Genomic DNA, 20,404 nt, shown 5'->3' with positions numbered 1-20,404 from the left:
TGAAGAGGACTGATCCAAGATGCAGGGCAACAGATGGACCTAGACTTCTCTGCTTCGCTGCTTCCTCTTTACTTTGATACACCTTTGCCGTTCACCTTTTGGCCTGCTTCTAGGACGCAGCTGAAAGTGCTGGGGGAAGGATTTGGGCATCCAACTAATACAGCTTCAACCAAGGCGCGAATGGAGGCGTTGATATAGGAAGGGATTCACATCCAATGTTTCGCGCAGAAGCATGCTTGTCCTCATAATTCGTCAACCTTGCACCACCGGCCCAAACCCCCGTGCTTCAGTGACTCACTCGAGAGAGACGGCTAGGATGGACGTCCCCACGAGTGTCCTTGACTTCCACCGTGTTTGCACCCGTTTCGGGCGGCCCCTTCTGCTTCCGAGTACTCTGCTCGCGCTCAGCCTTTTCCTTCAGTCGCCTGCGCCCTCGTTCCTCTTCGAGTTTTTGGTTCTTTGAGTTGATTCTAGCCTTGCGTGCTTTGCTCTTGCCCCCTCCTCCGGCCGTAAGCTCGACATTGAGTCTTCGTCCCTTCTGCTTTCTGCTAGGGTTCTTCTGCTCTTTGTCGTCTTGCTGAGCATCTTTCCCCTTACCCCTGGCCTCCGGATCAAAGATAGAATGATGGTACAATTTCAAACACGTCTTCATCTTGTCGTAATGGTCGAACTCGAGAAATGCATACCCCTTACTCTTTCCACTAGCTTTGTCGGTCGCATGCCGGACAGAGGTGGGTGCAATCTTGGAGAAATGGGCGTTGATCTGATCGAGAGTGGCGTCGTAAGGTAGATTGCCGACAAAACAGATAAATCGAGCGGGAGCGGACTTCTTGCCGCCTTCATCGTTCTCGTTCTCGGCCTTGTCCTTGCCGCCGTCACCGCTCTCCGTCTTTGCCTTCTTCTTGTCCTTCTTGTCCTTCTTACTCCTCTTCATCTTCCCTTCCGGCTCTTGTGTGGGACCACCCTCGGCTGGCGTTGGCGCAAGCGATGAGGAAACATCTGCGGCATGACTTGGTGAGGGATCTTGTTGTGTCACTTCTTCTTTCGACTCCTTCTGTTTCTTTGCTCTTCGTTCCGACTTCTCCTGCTTCAGCTGTCCCTTGGACTTTGTGGGAGCGGTCGAGCCTTCTTTTTGGGGAGTTTCGTCAGGCTGTGGCTTCGTAGTTTTCTGGTCATCCTGATCCTGAATCTGTTCGTGCTTTCTCTTCTTGGACATCTTGGACTGTAGCGAAATGAGGTATTATCAAGAACAAAGCAGGTACGCAATGTGGCGCAGAGGGCCGGTGGACGTGTATCTGCGGACTTTCTGAGAGTCTTGGAAAAAAATAATCTAGGAGCGGTCGGGCTGAAGTAGGGCATTCGTTACTGCGCGCCACGAGCCGCCTAGCGGAGGGACGTCATCCGGCCCCTCTAACGCCATACGTGGGTGATAGGCATCCTCGAACCCGCGGCGTGGCATTGGCATGCTCCGCTTCCGCCTAAACTGCCAGTCCCGCCCGGAGTAACACCTGGATATGTCCTCTTTCCTTTCGGGGTTGCCTCCAGTCTCGAACTTCGATTCCTCGTTTCGCACGCTCATGCAGCGGAGCTGTTGTCTCCTTTCCCTCACTCTAACAGCTATGATAGACAGATGAACCACGAGGTCTCCCGCTCCTTTCCCACCCCACCTTAGAGAAAGCTGTCCCTCTTCCTCCCGACCTCAGCTCCACCATGGCAGTCTACGCATCTCAACTCGCAACCAAGGGCCACTTCGCGAACAGCGTCCCGACTCTACCGACGCAGGCGCCTCCTGCCGGCACGTTCTTACCAGGTACCAAAGTTCAGGTGGGAAATCACAGGGTCATTATTGACCGCTACCTGTCCGAAGGCGGCTTTGCCCATGTCTACGTTGTACAGCTCCCCCATGCCGTGGATGGAGACCAGAAGGCCGTGCTCAAGAGGGTGGCTGTGCCCGACAAGGATCATCTGGCCAACATGAGAACAGAGGTCGAGACCATGAAGAGACTGCGCGGGCAGAAACATATTGTCAAGTACATCGACTCGCACGCCTCTCAGTTGAAGGGTGGTGGCTATGAGGTGTTTCTGCTCATGGAATTCTGTCAGGGCGGGGGACTCATCGACTTCATGAACACTCGCCTGCAGAATCGGTTGACTGAGCCTGAGATTCTGAAGATCTTCACAGATATAGCAGAGGGCGTGGCGTGCATGCATTACCTGAAGCCGCCTCTGATGCATCGAGATCTCAAAGTCGAGAATGTCCTCATATCCACTAGCGGCTCTTCCAGGATATACAAGTTGTGTGACTTTGGGTCAGCAGCCCCTGCGAGACCGGCCGCTGCCAGTGCCGCCGAAGGACGGCTGATAGAGGACGACATCAACCGCCATACCACCCTGCAGTATCGCAGCCCCGAGATGATAGACGTGTACAGGAAGCAGCCGATCGATGAGAAATCTGATATTTGGGCTCTTGGTGTCTTCCTGTACAAGCTTTGCTATTATACGACTCCGTTTGAGGAAGCTGGGCAAATGGCCATCTTGAATGCCAAGTTCAAGTTCCCTGGCTACCCAAGGTTCTCCGATCAGTTGAAGCTTCTGATAGCCTCGATGCTCCGAGAGAAACCAGCAGATCGACCCAACATATATCAGGTGTTACAGAAAGCTTGTCAGCTGGACGGTCGCGAGTTGAGATTTGAAAACATCTATGCTCGCAGGACACAATCGGAAAGCCGTAAAGACCAAGTGCTCCCACAACCCTCTAGCTCGCAATCACGAGCCGGTGCGACGTTATCCCCTCCGAAACAAGCAGCTCCTCCTACCATTCCTGATATTGAACCAATGCGACGAGGGCGACCGACTAAACCTGCATCCCACCACGGTTCGGCCAAACCGAGTCCGTCACCACTACGAATGATGGCGGACGCGCATTCAGATCCTTTCGCTGCTCTAGATGGCAACAGGGCGTCTGCGGAGGACGAACTCTCCTCGCGCTTTCCCACGCTTGATCAGTTCTCCTTAATGACCGACAAGGCGCAAAAATTTGCTTTTGAATCCCATCTCGAGAAAAAGGAGACAGTGGCCGATCCCAAGTTGGCTCAACGGGTGACGAACGCATTAGCAGATGATGCGTTCGCGAGGCCTCCCAGTCCTGCCAAACCAAAACCGCCAGCAGAGAAGTCAGCTACGGTTGCCAGATCGCAGACTGTTCTGCAACACAAGAGATCGCTCGAGGGCAAAGAAACACAAGCACGTGCAAGCATAGCCAATGGCCCACCAGTCACTGCGCCCAAGCCGGCCATGGTGTCAACCGGTACGATGACAGCCTCGCCACCAGCTCATGAACCCGAAGCCAAGCCGTTTGCCGAACGTACAATACACCGTTTCCCGTCGAAAGAGCAACCTTTGAAAACTACGATCACGCCAATTCAGACATACGAAGACTTGGAGCTGCCTCCACGAGAGACCCGGCCTCCCCGCAACAAAGATGCGTCAAGGCTATCAAACCTGCTGAGGGAAGATGCCTACCGCTCGCAGCTCGCCGGTGACGTTGAGCCAAGGTCGCCAACGTCGTCGCGTCCGTCTTTAGAAGGTGCACGCCCTACCATGCGAGAGCTGGATTCCGGCGTGAGCAGGTCCAGGTCGCTCAATTTCAGGAACCGACCTGCCAGCGTAAACATCGGGGCGCGACCTACTCATATCAAGGACAAGGAAATCAAAAGCCTCGACTATGAGACGACTTTCCAGAGTGCAGAACCGGAACCAGCTCCTCTGCTACAGGTAGAGTCAGCCACAAATATTACATCGGACGTTGACTTTCTCAAGGCTAAGGAAGAGGAGGAGAAGGAACGCCGGCACCATAGGACGCTGGGCAGCGGTCCAAGGCATCTCAAGAGAGCCAGCTTACCGTCGATTGTTCCCAATATTGCGGGTACGACAAAGCTGCTGGCTGGCAAGTTCGGCGACGCATTCAAGATGTTTGAAAGTAATAACGACTCAAACCATTATCGACAACGCAGTGGCTCTCCCTCACGGGACCCCATCAACGTCCTGACCCCGATAGCAGGCTCGGAAGCGACCGATTTAAGTGACGATCGGCACCCGTGGGACGATACGGAGGACCAGACTCCTGAGGTCAGACGGGAGATTGAGAAAAGAAAGCTCGAGGCTGAGGAGAAAAGAGTCGCTCAGGCGGCTGCGGAGTACCGTCATCGACTAGCAGCACGGGGCGGTGGTGCTACCGTTGGTGGCGGCGTTGCCAGATCAGCGACGATCCAGCACAGGGTCAAATCGCTTTTAAGTGAGAACACTCGGCCGGCGCAGAAGACAGCCACCGGATACGGCCACTTCACCGAACCTACAGCACCTCAACAGCCGCATGGGGATGAGAGGCGGTCCTCTCAGCCGCCTGGCCAACCTCCGGCTCAGTTGTCTAGCCACGTTGAAAGGCATGGTGTCCCAGGAGTCATTGCGTCCGCTCCATCCTCCACCACAGATCTTACCCTGGTCAATTCGCGCGGACAGAAACCTGCAGCGCCCCCAAAGCCAAAGGTGCTGCGGACAGCTGGAGCCGGCGAACCGAGCGTTGGCCGTGCAAACGGAGTCACTGCAGCTTCAAGCACACCACTGGATGATGACTGGGAAGCCAACTTCAGCCGGCGATATCCTAGTCTCGCGGGCATCGAGATGGTAGAGACATCGATTGACGCGCCCAAGCCCACAACGACTGTACGAACGAAAGAAGTGTGATGAGTGATGTTGTGAGAGGCCGTATACACGTAGAACTGAACCAATGACACCTGCGCCTTGCAATCGCCGTTCCAACGCAGTAGATGACTCGAGCGTGAAGTGAAAGGGAAGTATTTCCACTTCACACTTGCGTGACAGCCACTTCCTCTGCGACTGCCAGACTTTTTCACTCCGTCTCAAATGTCGATCTTCTTCTCTCCTTGCCCCATAGTCACTTCAACCCACAGCTGTATGTTCTTCAATCCCCGCCCTCCGTTTGCCGCTCTACATCATTCTCGGGATCGTCGTCACGGAAGGCTACCATGGCAGCGCCATTTGCGTGGAGGACCACAACGCCTCGGGGCGGGGCTCAAGCGTGGAATGCCGAGACAACCAATGCGCAGTCACAGTCACTTGGCAAGCCAGACAGTGACCAGGATCATGGCCCCGGTTCCCATGCCCCGTCCCGAGTCGGAGCAGCCTCGGGCTCAGGCTCAGGCACTCGGCCTGTCGCCAGGGCTGCTGGAGTCAAAATCCAAGGCAAAAGATTCGACAACAACCCCAACTTGCGCGTCCACCGCCATCGCAAGACGAAATACTCGTACAGAATCGGCATCCGGCTGCCTCGAGAGAAGTTAGTGGCCTTCCCTCAGTACAACGGACGGGTCAGGGACTTTGTGCACCAGTGGGGAGGCTCGTTTGTGACTCTCAAGGTTGCACCCTGTAAGTTGCGCGCCATCGAAGTCGACGCCATCGGCGCTGCACCGAGAAACAACATTATCCCAACGGTCGTTGTTTCTGTACCTGTACCTACTCTAATCCTACCGCCACATCCAGCGGTGTCGACAACGCGTTCGCCTTCTTCGACAACATCCCATCCGGCAAGGGGCCGATCGAGCTCTTTCTCAGACGCGGATCTAAGTACTCAACCCAATACGCCGTTTACAAGTACTGTATGTCCGTCGCACGAAGCAGAGGCGGACCCACGCTGCATCGAGGCCAAGACAGCAGCTCAGCAGGATCTGGTTCTAGCACAAACTACTACTGGAGCATTCAGCGCCCGTGATCCAAAGGGACTACGATTCCCTGCGCTTACTACCGCAGCAACAGCAGCTTCTTCCACGTCGGCGGCATTCCAGATCGGCACCACCTTCGAGGACCTCCCCGTATCGGAGCGCCTGATCCGCAACGCCACCATGGCTCCCCTCAAGGACACCAGCAGCGTGCACAACACCATCAAGGGCATCATCCAGCACCTGACGGACATCCAACTCCAGACGCACGGCTACATCCCGCAGACGCAGGACCTGCTCGTGGATAAGCTGACGGACCTGACGACATCCTTGGCCGAGCTAAAGAGGTTGACCTCCCCGCAGGAGTCGCCCAACAACTACATCCACCAGGTGGCCATCGCGCCGGAGATAGTCGATTATGTGGATGACGGGCGCAACCCGGACATCTTCACGCGCGACTTTGTCGAGATCGTGCAGCGGGGAAACGCCGTCGTGCACGGCAAGCAGCGCGCGTTTCGCGATTTCACGGAGGTGTATGCGCGGAAGTTGAAGGAGGGGATTCCCGGCGTGAGTGCCCAGGTGGACCGCGTGCTGAAGAATGCTGGGTTTGAGGAACGGGAACGGGAAGGGGAACAGGATGGGTCGGGGTCGAGGTCGAGGTCGAGGTCGAGCACGAATGGGGCGGCGCACGATGCTGAGAGGCCTGTCGGCCCGTAGAGACGTGGGCATGGGCATCAACATGGGGCACGCGGTCTGCGAAATGAATCGAATCAGCCGGTGAAGAGGCTGTTTCGAGAGCTTAGGCGGCATGCATGGCCTCCAAGTGGATTCTATGCACGAGAGATGGAATTTGCGTTTCCACCCGGATACCTTACGCAGGACGCAGACGATCATTGCAATAATCAACCCTCCCAGGGCTGGTGAAGGCCAGAGGGACAGCAGCAGCCATTCACATTGCCGGTGCAAACACTCTTGGACTCAAACATTGCATTGGCTGAGTTTCAGGGAGCACAATTACTACAGTATTCGCGGCTGTCGGCTCGGAATGCGAGTTCCAGTGACAGCCTAGTCCGACATTGACCATGTCATCAACTGCGAGCTAATTGGCGTGAGCATGCCAATCTATGCTCAGAGATCCGATATTTTATGTCTGCACTCGAGATAGAAAGGGAGACCTGGGAGCATCTCCATGTCTCCAAGGGATTCAACATCGACGAGAATGCGTTAGGACCCAATTGTGGACAGGCTATTTGAATCGGGTGCTGGATCTGCAGTAGATTCCTCAGCTCACTCTCTAGGCTAGCCGCGTGTTCGAGGAAGTTGGCTCCAGGGTCCATGAGGTGCGAGTAGTCGCTTGTCCACACGTAGGGCGCCCATGCGTTATCGATACCTGGAAGATGAATTAGCATTCAGATTGACCGATCGACGTTCAGATGACACGAACAGTGTTTCGCAAGCTTCAGAGCCGTGAATGCCCAGATGCGCCGCCGTTGACGGTCAGAGAGTTCCGTCGACATAAGTTCTCGGATCCTGCGTGCTGACTCAACACAACAACGGTCGTACGTTGACCTCGGGGAATCAGTCGAGTTGAGGAAGGCATGGATAAACAGAAGAAAATCCAAGGCGATTTCAAGCCTCGTGGTACCGAACATTGCCAATCTCGCATACTCGGCCAAGGGCCTGTCGAAGGCATCACCAATACCTTTAAAAGGTTTCCCTCGGCGGGAGAACAGGGCATACGAAAACCAAGTAGGAGGCATCGTTTCAAAAGTCGTGTCTTCAAGCTAGTAAAACTCAGTCAAGGACGTCACCACAAGGGAGAACCACCTACCGTTCTGAGCAATATGTATGTCCGAAGATACTGAATGAGGGTCCCGGTGTCACTCAAGTCGCATTTGCATTCTGGAAGACCTCGTGGGAGGACATCGGCAAGCTCATCCTGAACCTGGGGCTCACGAGGTGGACTTTCACACGTCCGGGCCGTATCTGTGGCTGTGCCACTCCCCAATTCATCCTGAGATACTCTCCGTCTGGACCTCATGTCGACAAGGTCTTGTCTCAATTTGATAATCTCTTGCTGCTGCCGATCAATGATTTGCTGCTGCAGCTGGATCGTCGTATCTCCATCACCTTCTGAGACGAGGTGGTTCTCTTGCAGATCTTGGGCAACTTCGACTTCTAAGCCCTGGGTGTGATCATCTCTCTGCTCCTGGTGAACACTGTGAGCTTAGTAAAGATCTCAGAAGGTGAACTGAAGGGAGTAATCACCTTTGAGACCGACTTAGGTCTTCACCCTGAACCCCGATCTGATCACGATTTACGGCGGAGGCCTTGAGTCGCTGTCGTCGCTCGAATCGCATGATCTTGGCTTTTGGAACTTGGACACCGCGGACGGTGGCATTCTCGATCGGCTTTCCGAGGACTCCTTTCATGTCCTTGGAGCTGATATTCTTGCGAATGCCCCATCTAGCAAATTGACGTTTGTACTGTTTGTCTGTCGCGCGAAAACCAAAATCTCGCTCCATCCGCTCGATCACGTCTGTGAGTTCATGAAGCCGATAAAGACCTTCGATAACAGAACGGCGTCGATCCCATTCAGCTTCGCAGATTGGGAGAGCCCGCGCATTCGATCGATGCTCCATGGACATTAAGACAATGGATGTGCTTGTGAAGGTATTGGTCGTCAAGCCTGAAAGGCTGGAGTTACCGCAGCGAAGAACAGAAGCCTCTGTCCAGACTGCAGGAAGGTCTTTTAGAAGTGCAGATCATGCTCCTCTCGTCTCAAGCTGGCCGAGGTGTAGACACCACGGAGTTGACCCAAGTGGGTGTCATTTTGAGTGGAAGGCATAATTTGTGAGTTTCAGGGAATGGTGCGTGGACGACCAGCAGACAGATACGAGGACTGCCGCAACAACTCCAGTTGACACAAGTTGCAACTTATGGCACTTGCAGGTGTCCGACGTCAACGTGGGCAAGCCAAGAACGGCCAAGGACGCATGGTGAAGCACTTTAACGACTGAAGTGTCGCTAGTCATCGCCCAGTATCCTGTAGGTGCCTGGACGGAGTACGGAGTACGGAGTACATATTCTCAAGGCGCAGAAGTCGCTACTGAGAGACGCCACTTGAACACCGCAAGACCGCCAGACGGAACCATTGGGCCACTCTGCAGGCAATGTCGACAAGCCAATCGGCATTCGGAATCGCCTACCACAAGTTGCAACTTGTGCCACGGAGGCCTCTTTGGTGATTGGAGTCCTGCCCCGTTTCAAATAGCTGGTCTTTGCAAAAGTTGTTCTCCATCCTTCCACAAACAGCGAAAGCTGCAAGGTCCGTTCAACACCATTATAGGGACAGGCCATCGCGGCCAACACGGGTCTTCTGATCACGATGACCTAGACCACAAAGGTGCTGGTTGACCCTGGCCGCATGGGGCCACCGGCGCACGGGGATAGGCTGAGGCGCGATCCCTTCAAGGTTGCGGCCAGGTCCAGCAGCCTCCTGCACAGCCTTGTAGAGACTGGGGTCTCAAAGTCGTTCGAACAAAAGTTGTTGAGAAGAGTATATAGGTGCTTCTGTACTACAGCAATGGCAGTTCGTCAACACGTCGCCAGCACTGTATTCTGCTCCAGAAACTTCAAGATCGACCAGACTGTACCATTATCCTCATTCACCTCAACCGGAATTTCCTTGCAACATTGAACCTTGCGACGACCCGGCAGCAGCAGAAGTCTGCCTTGTCAACAGCCCTTACTCATCCGGACATCCCCCCCCACCACGGCTTGCGCCCGCACAGCCACAACGAAGTGTACACAATGAGGCTGGGGGCCGAGGTCACCGTGTCCATTGTGTTTGGGGTCTTCATGGTCATTGTTGCCCTCTTAAGCATGTGGCAGGTCGCCCATTACGCGGCTCGAAGCCTCCGAAGTGAGTACCCTGTACATGGTCCATCTCTTGAGGTTGCTGACCAGTGTAGCACAAAATCGCCAGAACAGTTTCGAGCTCGAGGCATGACACCACTGATGACAGGTCGCACAGCTTCGGTGGTGGAGGGAGATCTGCTAGGGTTCTCAAGATTGGCGATTATGTTTGAATCAAGGTGTTGACACTTTGGTGAAAGAAGTGGTGAAGCTCTGTTGGGTGCAAATATACTTTCGACCAAGTCAAGCCGGTCCTTAGGCCCACCTTTCCTGACTGAGATTCAACCACCAAATCAAGTCGACAATCTTTGGGAAATGGAAGCCGGTAGTGACAATCACCAGATGGGTTCGAAGTGTGGGAAAGATCTGAACTGAAGCTCAAACTAAAGACGTGACGACTTCCGAGCACTTAGACGCACCTTGCAACGTTCCCTCCATCGTGGTTTCCACAGCAAGAGCCTACAGAGGACGAGACGAGTTTCTGATCCAAGTCGTCGGATATCATTAAATAGACACTACCTATTTGAAGTCTTTGGGGTACTCGTGACATGGTCGTCGGTCTAGAGACACCTCCTCGCCTCGATGGTTTCTTCATCAAATCTCCCCGTACCTTTGATTAGCGCAAAAAGGTAAAAATGCGATCAATTCCCCTTCTGTGTATTACAGTGACTGTGTCTCCTGTTCCGTTATTCTCCCTCATCGGGGGCGCGTCAAGCTGGCTCCTCTTTCTCGGCAGGTGTATATGTTATACTCCATACTCCTTGTCTTGTACAAAGCTACCTCGGCTCCTCGTGCTCCGGCTTCGTTTACCTCCGAACCCGAATCCCTTTCGTTTTGAGGGGCTTGAATCTCGTCGTGATGTTCCGCCCATACAAAACAGGATCGTGCAGATGAGAAAGCAAGCAAAAGCTGCCCACTCGAAGCCGAAGGCATATTTGCCAATATCAGAGCGTTGACCATTGTTGCGGAAGTTGTTGCGCCCCTTGATATATGCGGCCCTGGGAGCTCGTTAGTATCGGACGAGGCCTCCAGCTCTGTTGATACTCACGTCATGAGAGAGGCATTGACCGCCTGGAATATCATGGCTATCATGGTCATCAGGCTGCTAAGGTATGATCCAAGTCTGGTGCAGAGTGCCAGCAGACCAGTGAACAAGCCCAAGACGGCGAAGAAAAGGGCCATGAGCATGAAAGCAAACATGATTCTTGTCAAGTAGAAGTAGTAGGCATGATGCTGGAAGAAATTTCGGGGGACACCGACCCTAGTGTCGAAGGTGCGACGAGAGGAAGGATCCAGCGGAAACGCAGGGTGAATGTTTGAGTAGTCCTGGTCGCCGCAGAAGGTCCGTCCATTGCGAACGCCACAGACATTCCAGTATGACCATCTCGAAACCGGAGGTGCGCCTGGTATTCTTGCCGTATCCGCTTGGAGAATGTAGAAGCGGTTGACAGGATTGGCGTCAATCGCGCCGGCGAGGAGGATGAAGAACATAAAGAGCAGGCCGGCAGCGAGAAGTATCAGCGATACCAAGCCGAAGAGGCTATTTCCTGTGCGATCGTGGTCAGAGGCCCGCAGGTCTGAAGAGGTCTAACGTTCACTTACGGGACGCCATGGTGCGCAGAGCCCAACAAGTGCTAGAACTCGCTGAAGGGATCCGCCAGACAACACTTGCAGTCGCGGTGAAGAAGTGGTAGCTGCGCGACAGAGCTGTCGAGCTATAAGCAGGGCAAGCGACGCAGGTGAGGTAACCACGATCTGTGGCAGAGGTAGGAAGAGGTCGTGGCGCAAGAGCTCGTGATGTATGCCGGCCGGGATGCTACCGGCTGTCAATTGTGTCTTGGATTTCGTCACTGATCGGGTATCCTGATCACACACCTGCACCTAGCTGCCTCCAGACCCTTCGAATGAGCTCAGATGGAGTAGCAAAACACTTTCATGTGGTGGCGTAGATCCACAACCGAGGACAAGATTAGCGAGAGTTTTGGATGCCGTCAATGGTCTAACAGAGCACAGTGGTAGCTGCACGAGCAGTGCTCCTCCGTGCGTCCTCTTCGAAGCTCGATTGTTTATGACGGACCTTTGTAGGACAAGCTCACTTTGCCACAGTTAAGCGGACCTCCGAGCAAGAAATGGCCCCAGGGCAAGCAACCCGAGCGTTGTCATGTCACGTCATCAGTCATCAAAGCCAATGCCCACTTTTTGACCATGCCATACCCAAAGAGGTGAAGCGTCGTGGGCGTCGTGCTTGGCCTGCCAGTAGCGCAAACCTTGGCTCCCAGTTCTGCAGGCAGGCGCTACCGAATCCGATCGCAGGCTCACACTCGCTGTCCCCTGCGCGATTGCGGCCTGGAGCAGCCAGCCTCGTCAGCAGCCTGTCGTGAGAGAGAGTCGACATCTGTATCCTCTAATCGACTGCCCTCTTCCCAAATGTCGACCTGGGTTTATCCTCCTATCCCTCCTGACGAGCTTCGAAAAGCCGAGGATGAATCCTTGGTAAGGTCAGCAAGCGACAGCTGCCTAACTCTCCAACTGATATGACAATAGAAACTTGAGCTGCAGTGGCTACTTCAGACTTTACAGGAGTCACTGGGCGCATTGAAGGAAGGCCTTGAGGAATGTGCTGCATTGCTCGCGTCGAAGGAGCCCGGCTCGACGTTGGTTCTCTCCTCCCTCAGGTCAGAGAGCGTCAAAGGCTTCGTGACAAGGGTCGGCACGAAGCTCGTCAAAGGAGTAGGCCAAAGTCACCCCAAGTCCAGCGCCTCCTCAGCTTAACGCGAGACTAGGATATTCACCTCCGCCTGACGACGCTGCCGCCAAACACACCCAGAGGCACGACCACGTCTACGCCGTCTACGAGGCTAATCTTCCACTCGTCGTCCTCGTCTGCCGACATTATACTTCCGCAACTTCAAGCTGTCAGGTCACTGGTTAATGACTCGCTGGATATCATCGACGTCTCAAGGTGGACCGGCCAGTCCACGGACTCCTCCTTCATCTCAGGCCAGCTAAAGCTTCTCCACGATCAGCTTCGCGAAGCCAAAGCTTGCTTGAAAGGTCCTGTGCCAGGCATTAATCTTAGCTCAATTCCCGGAGCAGAGTGGTGGACAAACAGTCCCGATGAGAACGTCTTTCAGCCGCCACTAAGTGAACTTGTCAGTTTGCACTTCACCATTCAAGATGCCAACCTTGTCCTCACTGTGCGAACATTGGCGCCAACTTCACCCGGCGGAACTCCCAGCACCCCTACAGAGGGAGCTTTTTCTCTGTCTGGACTGAACCTGAGAACGAGATTACTGGGCCTCGGCCCCAAACCTCCCAATCACGATGAAATGGGTGAAATCTATGAATGGCGGGGACGGCAAGATGTCACTGTGCGCGAGAAGGTACGAGTCGAGTCCGGAGATCCCAGTCTGATGAGCATTGCGGCAAAAATCAGTGCACTTGAACACGACGTTGCGCGCTGGAGGATGAATCTCCGGATCATTCTCACCGGCAGCACCGAGGAGGATTGAGTTTTCTCGTCGTTCATCTTGAACTCTAACTTTGGCCATCCAAGCTCGAATCCGCTAGCCTGTGGGTCTACTTGGAGGTCCTACCGCATCTTCTGATGCCTGCCTGCATACCCACCTCCGCGAGCGTCGACATGAGCAAGCGGAAGCGTCACGTGATGCACGACTTTCCGCTTCGGCAACGAGGATCTGCAGTTGAACCTTGCCGGTTTTGGCGCCGACGATTGTTGTGCTGCCCAACCATGCATCTCAGCTACAGCGTGCTATTTCTCAACAGTCAGCTGTTGCGAACCCAGTTTTCGCCCGCGACAATGTCTTCAGGGGCACGATGAGACCAGACAAAGAGCTACCCTGGTGCTCGATCAATGTCTTCAATAGACTACAAAGCGATGCATTCAAAGGCAAGTCCCTGGCCGCTCTCAAAGCAGTTCTTTGTTCGCCGCGGATTTCTCAAGACTCCGACAATATATCTCCCAGTCCTGCAGCCATAAATCCGAGGGGTCTTAAGATCGACTAAGGTTATCCTTGATCCCATGGATAAAGGACTCTTTATTTCCACGAAGCAGTACGGCACGATGACTGTTACAAAAGATAGTGCTACTGCTAAGGTCGATCCTACTGTACCACAGATCACGATAATGCATCCCCAGGAGAGTGTGTCGTTTTCGACGGATGAGTCGTGGCAACCACGCCCTCGTGGGCGTCGAATCACGATAGGTGGCTCAGATCGGCGCACACCCAGTCATCATAGTTTAACCCAGAGTGACAATCGTGCACCTAACTTGGTTCCACGACAAGCGAGTCCAACCAGCTCAAAGCACTGTACTTCAGAGCCTGGCACAGACTCGGGTTCCATACCTCGTCAGCAAATAACGCCAAAGACACAGCCTGTGAGAAAACTCTATCCCCCTACGAGCTGGAAAAGCACGTCAGCAATCGATTCTATCACATTGGACGCTGGTGGAGGCTCAGTCACAGATGCTACTGAGAGGGCAGGCGTCTGCGGCCAATCAGCTCAGCGGCATGTCGGTCGAGCAGGCGACAAGGCCAATATAACTATGGCACCGTTCGTCGCGACAGCCAGAGCACCTGTTAAATGCCCGCAATCAGAGAATCGTCTTCCGGCAGACAAGCCTGCTCGAACATCGTCCCGTCGCCAGTATACAATAGTCTCGTCCCATTGCGCTAAGCGGGCAGGTCTGGGCCCCTCTGAAGCTAATAGCGACACATCGTCATCCGGAAACGATCGGATTGTGACCGGGAAAGCTACATTGCCTGAACCCGAAATAGCCTATGCACAAGCCTTTCACTACACCACCTGCCCTCATGTCTCACCTCCAAAGTCTCGGCCTCTAAACGTACAGCCTACTCCGGTTCCGTATCATGAAGGTCTGCTGTTGCGCCGACCTCCGGACCTGCAAGGATTCCGAAATGACCCGGGGACTGCTCCGTCAGATATCTACGTACTTGATGGAGCTTGTTTCGACTGTGACCTCTCAGCACGTCGCCAAGCCGAGTCAGGCATTCTCGCAACGTACACTCGCAAGCTCGAAAACCTTACCATTCAGTTGAGTTTGTTACAACACGATATTGCCGCCGAAGATTCCGTGCCGCCAATAGCCCGGGAGGATGGTGCCTTGACCGCGTTCACTTTGCCCTCAACCTTAGAGCTGAGCACCGACGCGACTCAGAGTATCCTGGAGATCGAGGACCAGCTGAGCGGGCTGGTCAAGAAGCGCGACAAGGATATCAGGCAAGTCTGGAATGGATTCACGGCTCGCTGGGGTCCAGGAACAGTTCGGATCCAATGCGATGAGAATGGCAGCACCCGGGGCCGAGCCGAAAGCCTCTTAACGACGGGCACCTCCAGCTCGACAAACAGTTTTGGTGTTGTATCCGCTAACACAACTCCTGAAGAAGTTTCGACGATGACTTCCACAATGTTTAACGGCGCGAACGACCTTGTTTCGCTGAGTCGACAAAGCAGCTTCACGCCCCACACAAGAGCGAGCTCCGTACAAGGACGGTATTCAGATGGTACCTATAATGTTAGTGTTGAGTCGTCAGTGGATAGTGTCACGGGAAGAGGACGCATGCTGGTTGACTGGATTCGACCTGGACGCAGTGCGAGCAAGACAGGAGGCGGTACCCACCCTCCCAGTAGAAACGACAGTCTGCAAGGGAGACGGACTAACAACGGCGCCTGAAGCAGTGGAGCCCATTGGATGTGAAGGTATTTTCTCTCGTATGCATCATCATTTTGGCAAGTGGGACATGCATATAGACGCAGCATTGGATCAACAGCACAATCCGAGTTCGAAAATCAAAGCAGAAATGTTAGAATTTCAGGTCTGGAGCCAAGGGTAATGCCTGATATAATCCCAACTGGCCTATTTAGGTAGACAATTTATTGCTCATTGACAAAGACACCAGCCATGCCCATACCCGTGCCGACACACATGCTGGTCACGCCGACCTTCTGGTTCCGTCGCTTGAGCTCGGAAAGCAGGGTCACCACCTGTCTCGTGCCGGTGGCGCCTAGAGGGTGTCCAATGGCACTGATGATTTCTTAGCAGAAGAAAAAGCAGGGCAAAGGGACGAGAGAATACTCACATAGCACCTCCCCGGACATTGACCTTGTTGATATCGAGGCCCAGTTCGTTGACGCAATAGACATACTAGAGTTCAAGTCAGCTTTCGGAAGAGAGTCGGATGAGACATGCGAACTCACCATGGACGCAAAGGCCTCGTTGATCTCAAACAGGTCCACATCGTCCTTTGTCAGACCGGTCTTCTGCAGGATCTTGGGAATCGCCAGGCTGGGCCCGATGCCCATGATCCGGGGCTCCAGTCCGACGGTCGTGCTCTTGACGTACTTGCCAATGATCGGTTGGCCTAGCCTCTCGGCCGTCGAGCGCTTCATCATCAGCACGGCGGCCGCACCGTCGGTGACCTGGGACGCGTTGCCGCCCGTCGTGGTGGGACCCCATTGCGGGAACGCCGCCCGGATCTTCTGGAGCCCCTCGAACGTGGTGCCCGGTCGGATGCCCTCGTCCCTGTCCACGGTGATGGTCTTGGCCTCCTTGGTCTTGGGGTCGACCCACTTGGTCGTCAGCGGGGTGATCTCATCCCGCGTCCAGCCTTCCTTTTGCGCCCGCTCGGCCCGGTTGTGCGACAGCTCGGCGAACTTGTCCTGCTGCTCGCGCGTGATGTGGAAGTCGCGGGCCACGTTCTCGGACGTCCAGCCCATGGGCTCGATGTTGTCCTTGGCGATCGGGTGCGACAGGATCTTGTCGCTCATCTTGGGCGGCGCGTCGCGGTTCGTCGACATGGACTCGATCCCCACGGCGATGCCCACGTCGATGGCGTCGATGGCGATCGACGACGCCAGCGTCTGGATGGACAGCAGGCCCGAGGAGCAGAATCGCGAGACCACGTTCGCCGACGTCGTGACGGGGAACCCGGCTGCCAGGACGGCACTGCGGGCTATGAACCCCGGCGCCGGTTGGAGGACGTTGCCTACGCAGACATCCTCGACGACGTTGGGGTCGATCTGGGATTTGTCCTTGATGGCTTTCAGCACGTGGATCAGGATTTCGTCTGTGGGCGTGTCTTTGAGACCGCCCTTGCCCGCCTTGGTCAGAGGCGTGCGGGTTGCGCAGGTGATGACGATGTCGTCGGGGTTCTTTTCGAGGATCTTCTTCAGCCCTGGAGCATGTGTGGTTGTTGATGTGCTGGACAGTTGGCCTGAGAGCGCTTCTAGTCTTTGTTGGGCGCTCATCTTTGTCGCTTGTGTCGTTTGGATTCCGTTGATGCTGGATTCAAGATGGTTGTACTGGTAGCTGTATATAGCGCAAGTCGAGCCCGAGAATCTGCCACGGGAGCAAGAGTAATATTCTAATCAATGAAGCTGCTCGCACGGACATGTCTGATCAGTCGAGTAGCAACCCGTGTGGGTCAAGCCCAGAGATGCCTCGGTACTTCGCCCGCGCCCTTAACTAGGCTCCCTGCACTCACGCTTCCGGCAGTTGTTCCGGGTGCCAATTTGCCTCTAACACCACGGAGTTGGGCAATGCTTGCGCCCACGCCCAAGCCCACGCCACCCTGACCGCCCGAGCTCACTGGCCACGGCCGCCTTTGCCGCTCTTGATCTGGCCAGAATCGCCAGCCTGGGAACGACTGAGGAGACAGTGAGGTGATAGGCGGCATGCTGCAGCAATCCACTGGCCCCACCTCCACATACTGCGGAGTACAGTGCTTCTGAGTGCTCAATCCCGCACGTTCTGGGTAGAGCTGGAGTCGGTAAGTCTCCTGTGAGATGGCCACCGATAGCTTCATGTCGTCTCTGGCGCTTTTACATAAGGTTTGATCAAGTCCGTTCTTACAGCTCCTGCGCCTACACAGTACTAGTCTAGAGTAAACAACTACTCCATAGCTTACTCCAGACAAACCATCCTCAGAGATCGCTGGCCTCGCCTCGACGCTTGTGGGGCTCCACTTCTTCCCCAATTCCTCGGACCGGGACTGTTGAGCTTGGCCTGCTACAGGACCCTCGTTCAGCGCGCCAGGCGCGTCTGATTTCTATCTGAAGGTTTTGCAGACTACGTGCGTAGGACACATACAGCATCTGCATCATCATCAGCATCAGCATCAGCTCGCGATTATACACGCATACACCATCCCCGGAGGGTTGAGAAAGGCTTACGGCATCCTGATCCTCGCAGCTTACTGCAAGGAAGAGACAGTCTACGCCTGGAAAAGGAGCCCGATCCCGGTTCCGTCAGCACTTACCGATCTACTCTGGGATAAAGCCACCAGATCGTGGGTGCGGATAGTAGTTATTCAATAGGACCGCAGGTTCCATCAAGTGCCATTTTCCACCAGCCGGAAGTTCTTCCTCTAGCGACAGAATACACCAGCAAATTGCTGCGCGGAGTCTGCGACAGAAACGCCAACCCATCCTGAAAGACTGAATCAACATGGCCACCATCGCAGCATCTACCGCCGCAGCGGCTGGCCTGCTGTACTATGCCGACCAACGCGTCCTGGGCATCAGCCGCGACCTACAATACTACCGCGGCGAGCAAAACTTTGCGAAACGCATGCCCGGCTTCATCAACAAGGTCGGCCCCCAATCTCCCCATCTGTACCGCATGTTGGAGCTGGCCGACCCAAATGCCGATGCACTGTATTTCGAAGGCCGGAGCTGGAACTATCGCGCCTTCAAGGCCAAGGTCGATGAGATCGCGCTGGGTCTGCATGAGAGTCTGGGCGTCAAAGACGGGGATATCGTCGCCGTCTTCATGACGAATTCTCCCGAGATGGCCTTCACCATCTTGGCCCTGACGAGGCTCGGTGCGGCGCCTGCGCTGATCAACAACGCTCTTCGAGACGATACGCTGCTTCACTGCGTGCGGCTGCCGAATTCGAGCCTGATACTATCCACCCCGGATCTGGCTCCCCACGCGGCGTCCGCGGCGAAGTCATTAGGCGGGAGTATCAAGACCGTGAGCCTGAACGTGGGCACATTCCGCCCGACGCCTGTATCTGACGGCAGTAACACCATCATCGACTTCCCTTTTCCCGAACCAACAACGTCGGCAATCCTCCCACCCACGCCACCAAAAAGTGTCGGCTCTGTCGCAGCATTGATCTACACGTCCGGCACGACGGGGAAGCCCAAGGCCTGCAGTGTGAAGAACGGCCTCATCCTCGGCGTGTCGTGCACCTCGTCGCCGGACGCCGCGAACCCGAAGAAATACCTTCAAGGCCTGCGCATCTACTCATGCATGCCCCTCTTCCACGGCACGACTTTCTTCGCCGGCTTCTGCTACTCGATCAGCCAGGCCGGCTGTTTCTGCCTCGGTCGCAAGTTCTCCGCCCGCAACTACTGGAAGGAGGTGCACGAGAGCCGGGCCACGCGCGTCCTGTACGTCGGCGAACTGTGCCGCTTCCTGTTGGCCACTCCGCCCTCACCCTACGATCGCAAGCACCACGTCATCGTCGCGGCGGGCAACGGCCTGCAAAAGGACGTGTGGGTCGACTTCCAGAAACGGTTCGGCGTGCCCGAGGTGCGCGAGTTCTACCGCTCCACCGAGGGCCTCGTCAAGTTCGACAACATCCACCGCGCGGGTCGCCCCGGTGCGGGTAAGGTGGGATATCTGGGCATGCTAAGGAAGCACGTCCTCGACAAGGACCAACATATTATCCGCTTCAACTACGACACGGAGCAACCGGTGCGGGATCCCAAGACCGGGTTCTGCCAGGTCGCGGCCAAGGGCGAGCCCGGCGAGGCCATCGCGCGCATCCACAACATGGCGACATACACGGACTATCACAACAACAAGGACGCGACGGAGCAGAAGCTGCTCCGTGACGTCTTCGAGAAGGGAGACCTGTGGCAGCGTTCAGGGGATCTGCTCGTCCAGGAGCACGACAACTGGGTCAAGTTCGTGGACCGCATAGGCGACACGTACCGCTGGATGGGCGAGAACGTCTCGGCGGGCGAAGTCCGCGCCTTTCTCTCCGAGTTGCCAGGCGTCAAGGACGCCGTCGTCGTGGGGAAACGACTGGGCAAGTACGACGGACAGGCGGGCACGGCGCTGATCGTACTGGAATCGGACGGCACGAACGAGAAGGCAGGCGAAAAGGCCTTGATGGCGCGGCTGTTCAGGGATTTGAGGGCCAAGGGCGTGCCGCGGTATGCCGTGCCCAGGCTCGTGCTGGTGCGGAACGAGCTCGTCGACGTGGGCGACACGTTCAAACACGCCAAGGTCGTGGTCAAGAACATCGAGTGGGGGTCCGAGGACCCGAGTGGGAGGACGAGGAAGTACTATCTCGATATGGACAAGGAGCCTGTCTTTAGAGAGTTGGATGTGAATAGTTGGAAGAGGATCGAGGAGGGGAAGGCGAAGTTGTGAATCCACATTATCTGGGCTCCAGTTATAGCGGGCGTTGTGTCCCACCAGGGACAGAAAGAGTATTTACCGTGAATCTTAGATGTTAGATATAGCGTCGTCCGGCATTTCCTCACCGTATACAGCAATTTGCAACTCGCCAGTCAGGTTTCAGGTGACACGGCGTGCAGAGATCCTGTATGTAAGGCTATACACAATCTCGACGAGGGTTTGGAACTCGATGCCTGATCCTATGCCTCTCTCTCAACGCCTCTCTCTCAACGCCTCTCTCTCAACGCCTCTCTCTCAACGCCTCTCTCTCAACGCCTCTCTCTCAACGCCTCTC

The 20,404-nt window shown here is 55.3% G+C and overlaps 9 protein-coding genes across 9 annotated transcripts; 5 read left to right on the top strand and 4 right to left on the bottom strand.

Moving 5' to 3' along the window:
• Positions 1 to 286: 286 nt before the first annotated feature.
• A1O7_00070 (uncharacterized protein) lies at positions 287 to 1,216 on the bottom strand (the record flags this gene model as incomplete). The annotated part of the gene is made up of 1 exon (XM_007754112.1): positions 287 to 1,216. One exon carries the CDS (start codon positions 1,214 to 1,216, stop codon positions 287 to 289), a length of 930 nt encoding a protein of 309 aa, XP_007752302.1.
• Positions 1,217 to 1,710: 494 nt separating this feature from the next.
• On the top strand, positions 1,711 to 4,743 carry A1O7_00069 (NAK/BIKE protein kinase; the record flags this gene model as incomplete). The annotated part of the gene is made up of 1 exon (XM_007754111.1): positions 1,711 to 4,743. The coding sequence occupies one exon, from the start codon at positions 1,711 to 1,713 to the stop codon at positions 4,741 to 4,743; it is 3,033 nt and encodes a 1,010-aa protein (XP_007752301.1).
• A 302-nt stretch (positions 4,744 to 5,045) lies between these two features.
• Positions 5,046 to 6,452, top strand: A1O7_00068 (uncharacterized protein; the record flags this gene model as incomplete). The annotated part of the gene is made up of 1 exon (XM_007754110.1): positions 5,046 to 6,452. One exon carries the CDS (start codon positions 5,046 to 5,048, stop codon positions 6,450 to 6,452), a length of 1,407 nt encoding a protein of 468 aa, XP_007752300.1.
• Positions 6,453 to 7,144: 692 nt separating this feature from the next.
• Positions 7,145 to 8,377, bottom strand: A1O7_00067 (uncharacterized protein; the record flags this gene model as incomplete). The annotated part of the gene is made up of 3 exons (XM_007754109.1): positions 7,145 to 7,519; positions 7,567 to 7,954; positions 8,004 to 8,377. 3 exons carry the CDS (start codon positions 8,375 to 8,377, stop codon positions 7,145 to 7,147), a joined length of 1,137 nt encoding a protein of 378 aa, XP_007752299.1.
• Positions 8,378 to 10,398: 2,021 nt separating this feature from the next.
• On the bottom strand, positions 10,399 to 11,265 carry A1O7_00066 (uncharacterized protein; the record flags this gene model as incomplete). Its single annotated transcript, XM_007754108.1, has 3 exons — positions 10,399 to 10,651; positions 10,702 to 11,200; positions 11,256 to 11,265. The coding sequence occupies 3 exons, from the start codon at positions 11,263 to 11,265 to the stop codon at positions 10,399 to 10,401; spliced, it is 762 nt and encodes a 253-aa protein (XP_007752298.1).
• Positions 11,266 to 12,080: 815 nt separating this feature from the next.
• Positions 12,081 to 13,165, top strand: A1O7_00065 (uncharacterized protein; the record flags this gene model as incomplete). The annotated part of the gene is made up of 3 exons (XM_007754107.1): positions 12,081 to 12,146; positions 12,198 to 12,383; positions 12,437 to 13,165. 3 exons carry the CDS (start codon positions 12,081 to 12,083, stop codon positions 13,163 to 13,165), a joined length of 981 nt encoding a protein of 326 aa, XP_007752297.1.
• A 1,055-nt stretch (positions 13,166 to 14,220) lies between these two features.
• Positions 14,221 to 15,369, top strand: A1O7_00064 (uncharacterized protein; the record flags this gene model as incomplete). Its single annotated transcript, XM_007754106.1, has 1 exon — positions 14,221 to 15,369. The coding sequence occupies one exon, from the start codon at positions 14,221 to 14,223 to the stop codon at positions 15,367 to 15,369; it is 1,149 nt and encodes a 382-aa protein (XP_007752296.1).
• Positions 15,370 to 15,569: 200 nt separating this feature from the next.
• Positions 15,570 to 16,943, bottom strand: A1O7_00063 (acetyl-CoA acyltransferase; the record flags this gene model as incomplete). The annotated part of the gene is made up of 3 exons (XM_007754105.1): positions 15,570 to 15,720; positions 15,776 to 15,840; positions 15,894 to 16,943. The coding sequence occupies 3 exons, from the start codon at positions 16,941 to 16,943 to the stop codon at positions 15,570 to 15,572; spliced, it is 1,266 nt and encodes a 421-aa protein (XP_007752295.1).
• Positions 16,944 to 18,141: 1,198 nt separating this feature from the next.
• On the top strand, positions 18,142 to 20,082 carry A1O7_00062 (uncharacterized protein; the record flags this gene model as incomplete). Its single annotated transcript, XM_007754104.1, has 1 exon — positions 18,142 to 20,082. The coding sequence occupies one exon, from the start codon at positions 18,142 to 18,144 to the stop codon at positions 20,080 to 20,082; it is 1,941 nt and encodes a 646-aa protein (XP_007752294.1).
• Between the last annotated feature and the right edge of the window lie 322 nt (positions 20,083 to 20,404).

Source organism: Cladophialophora yegresii (genome assembly GCF_000585515.1).
Source record: "Cladophialophora yegresii CBS 114405 chromosome Unknown aczIN-supercont1.1, whole genome shotgun sequence".
NCBI lineage: Eukaryota > Fungi > Ascomycota > Eurotiomycetes > Chaetothyriales > Herpotrichiellaceae > Cladophialophora > Cladophialophora yegresii.
This window is presented reverse-complemented; position numbering and strand designations above follow the sequence as displayed.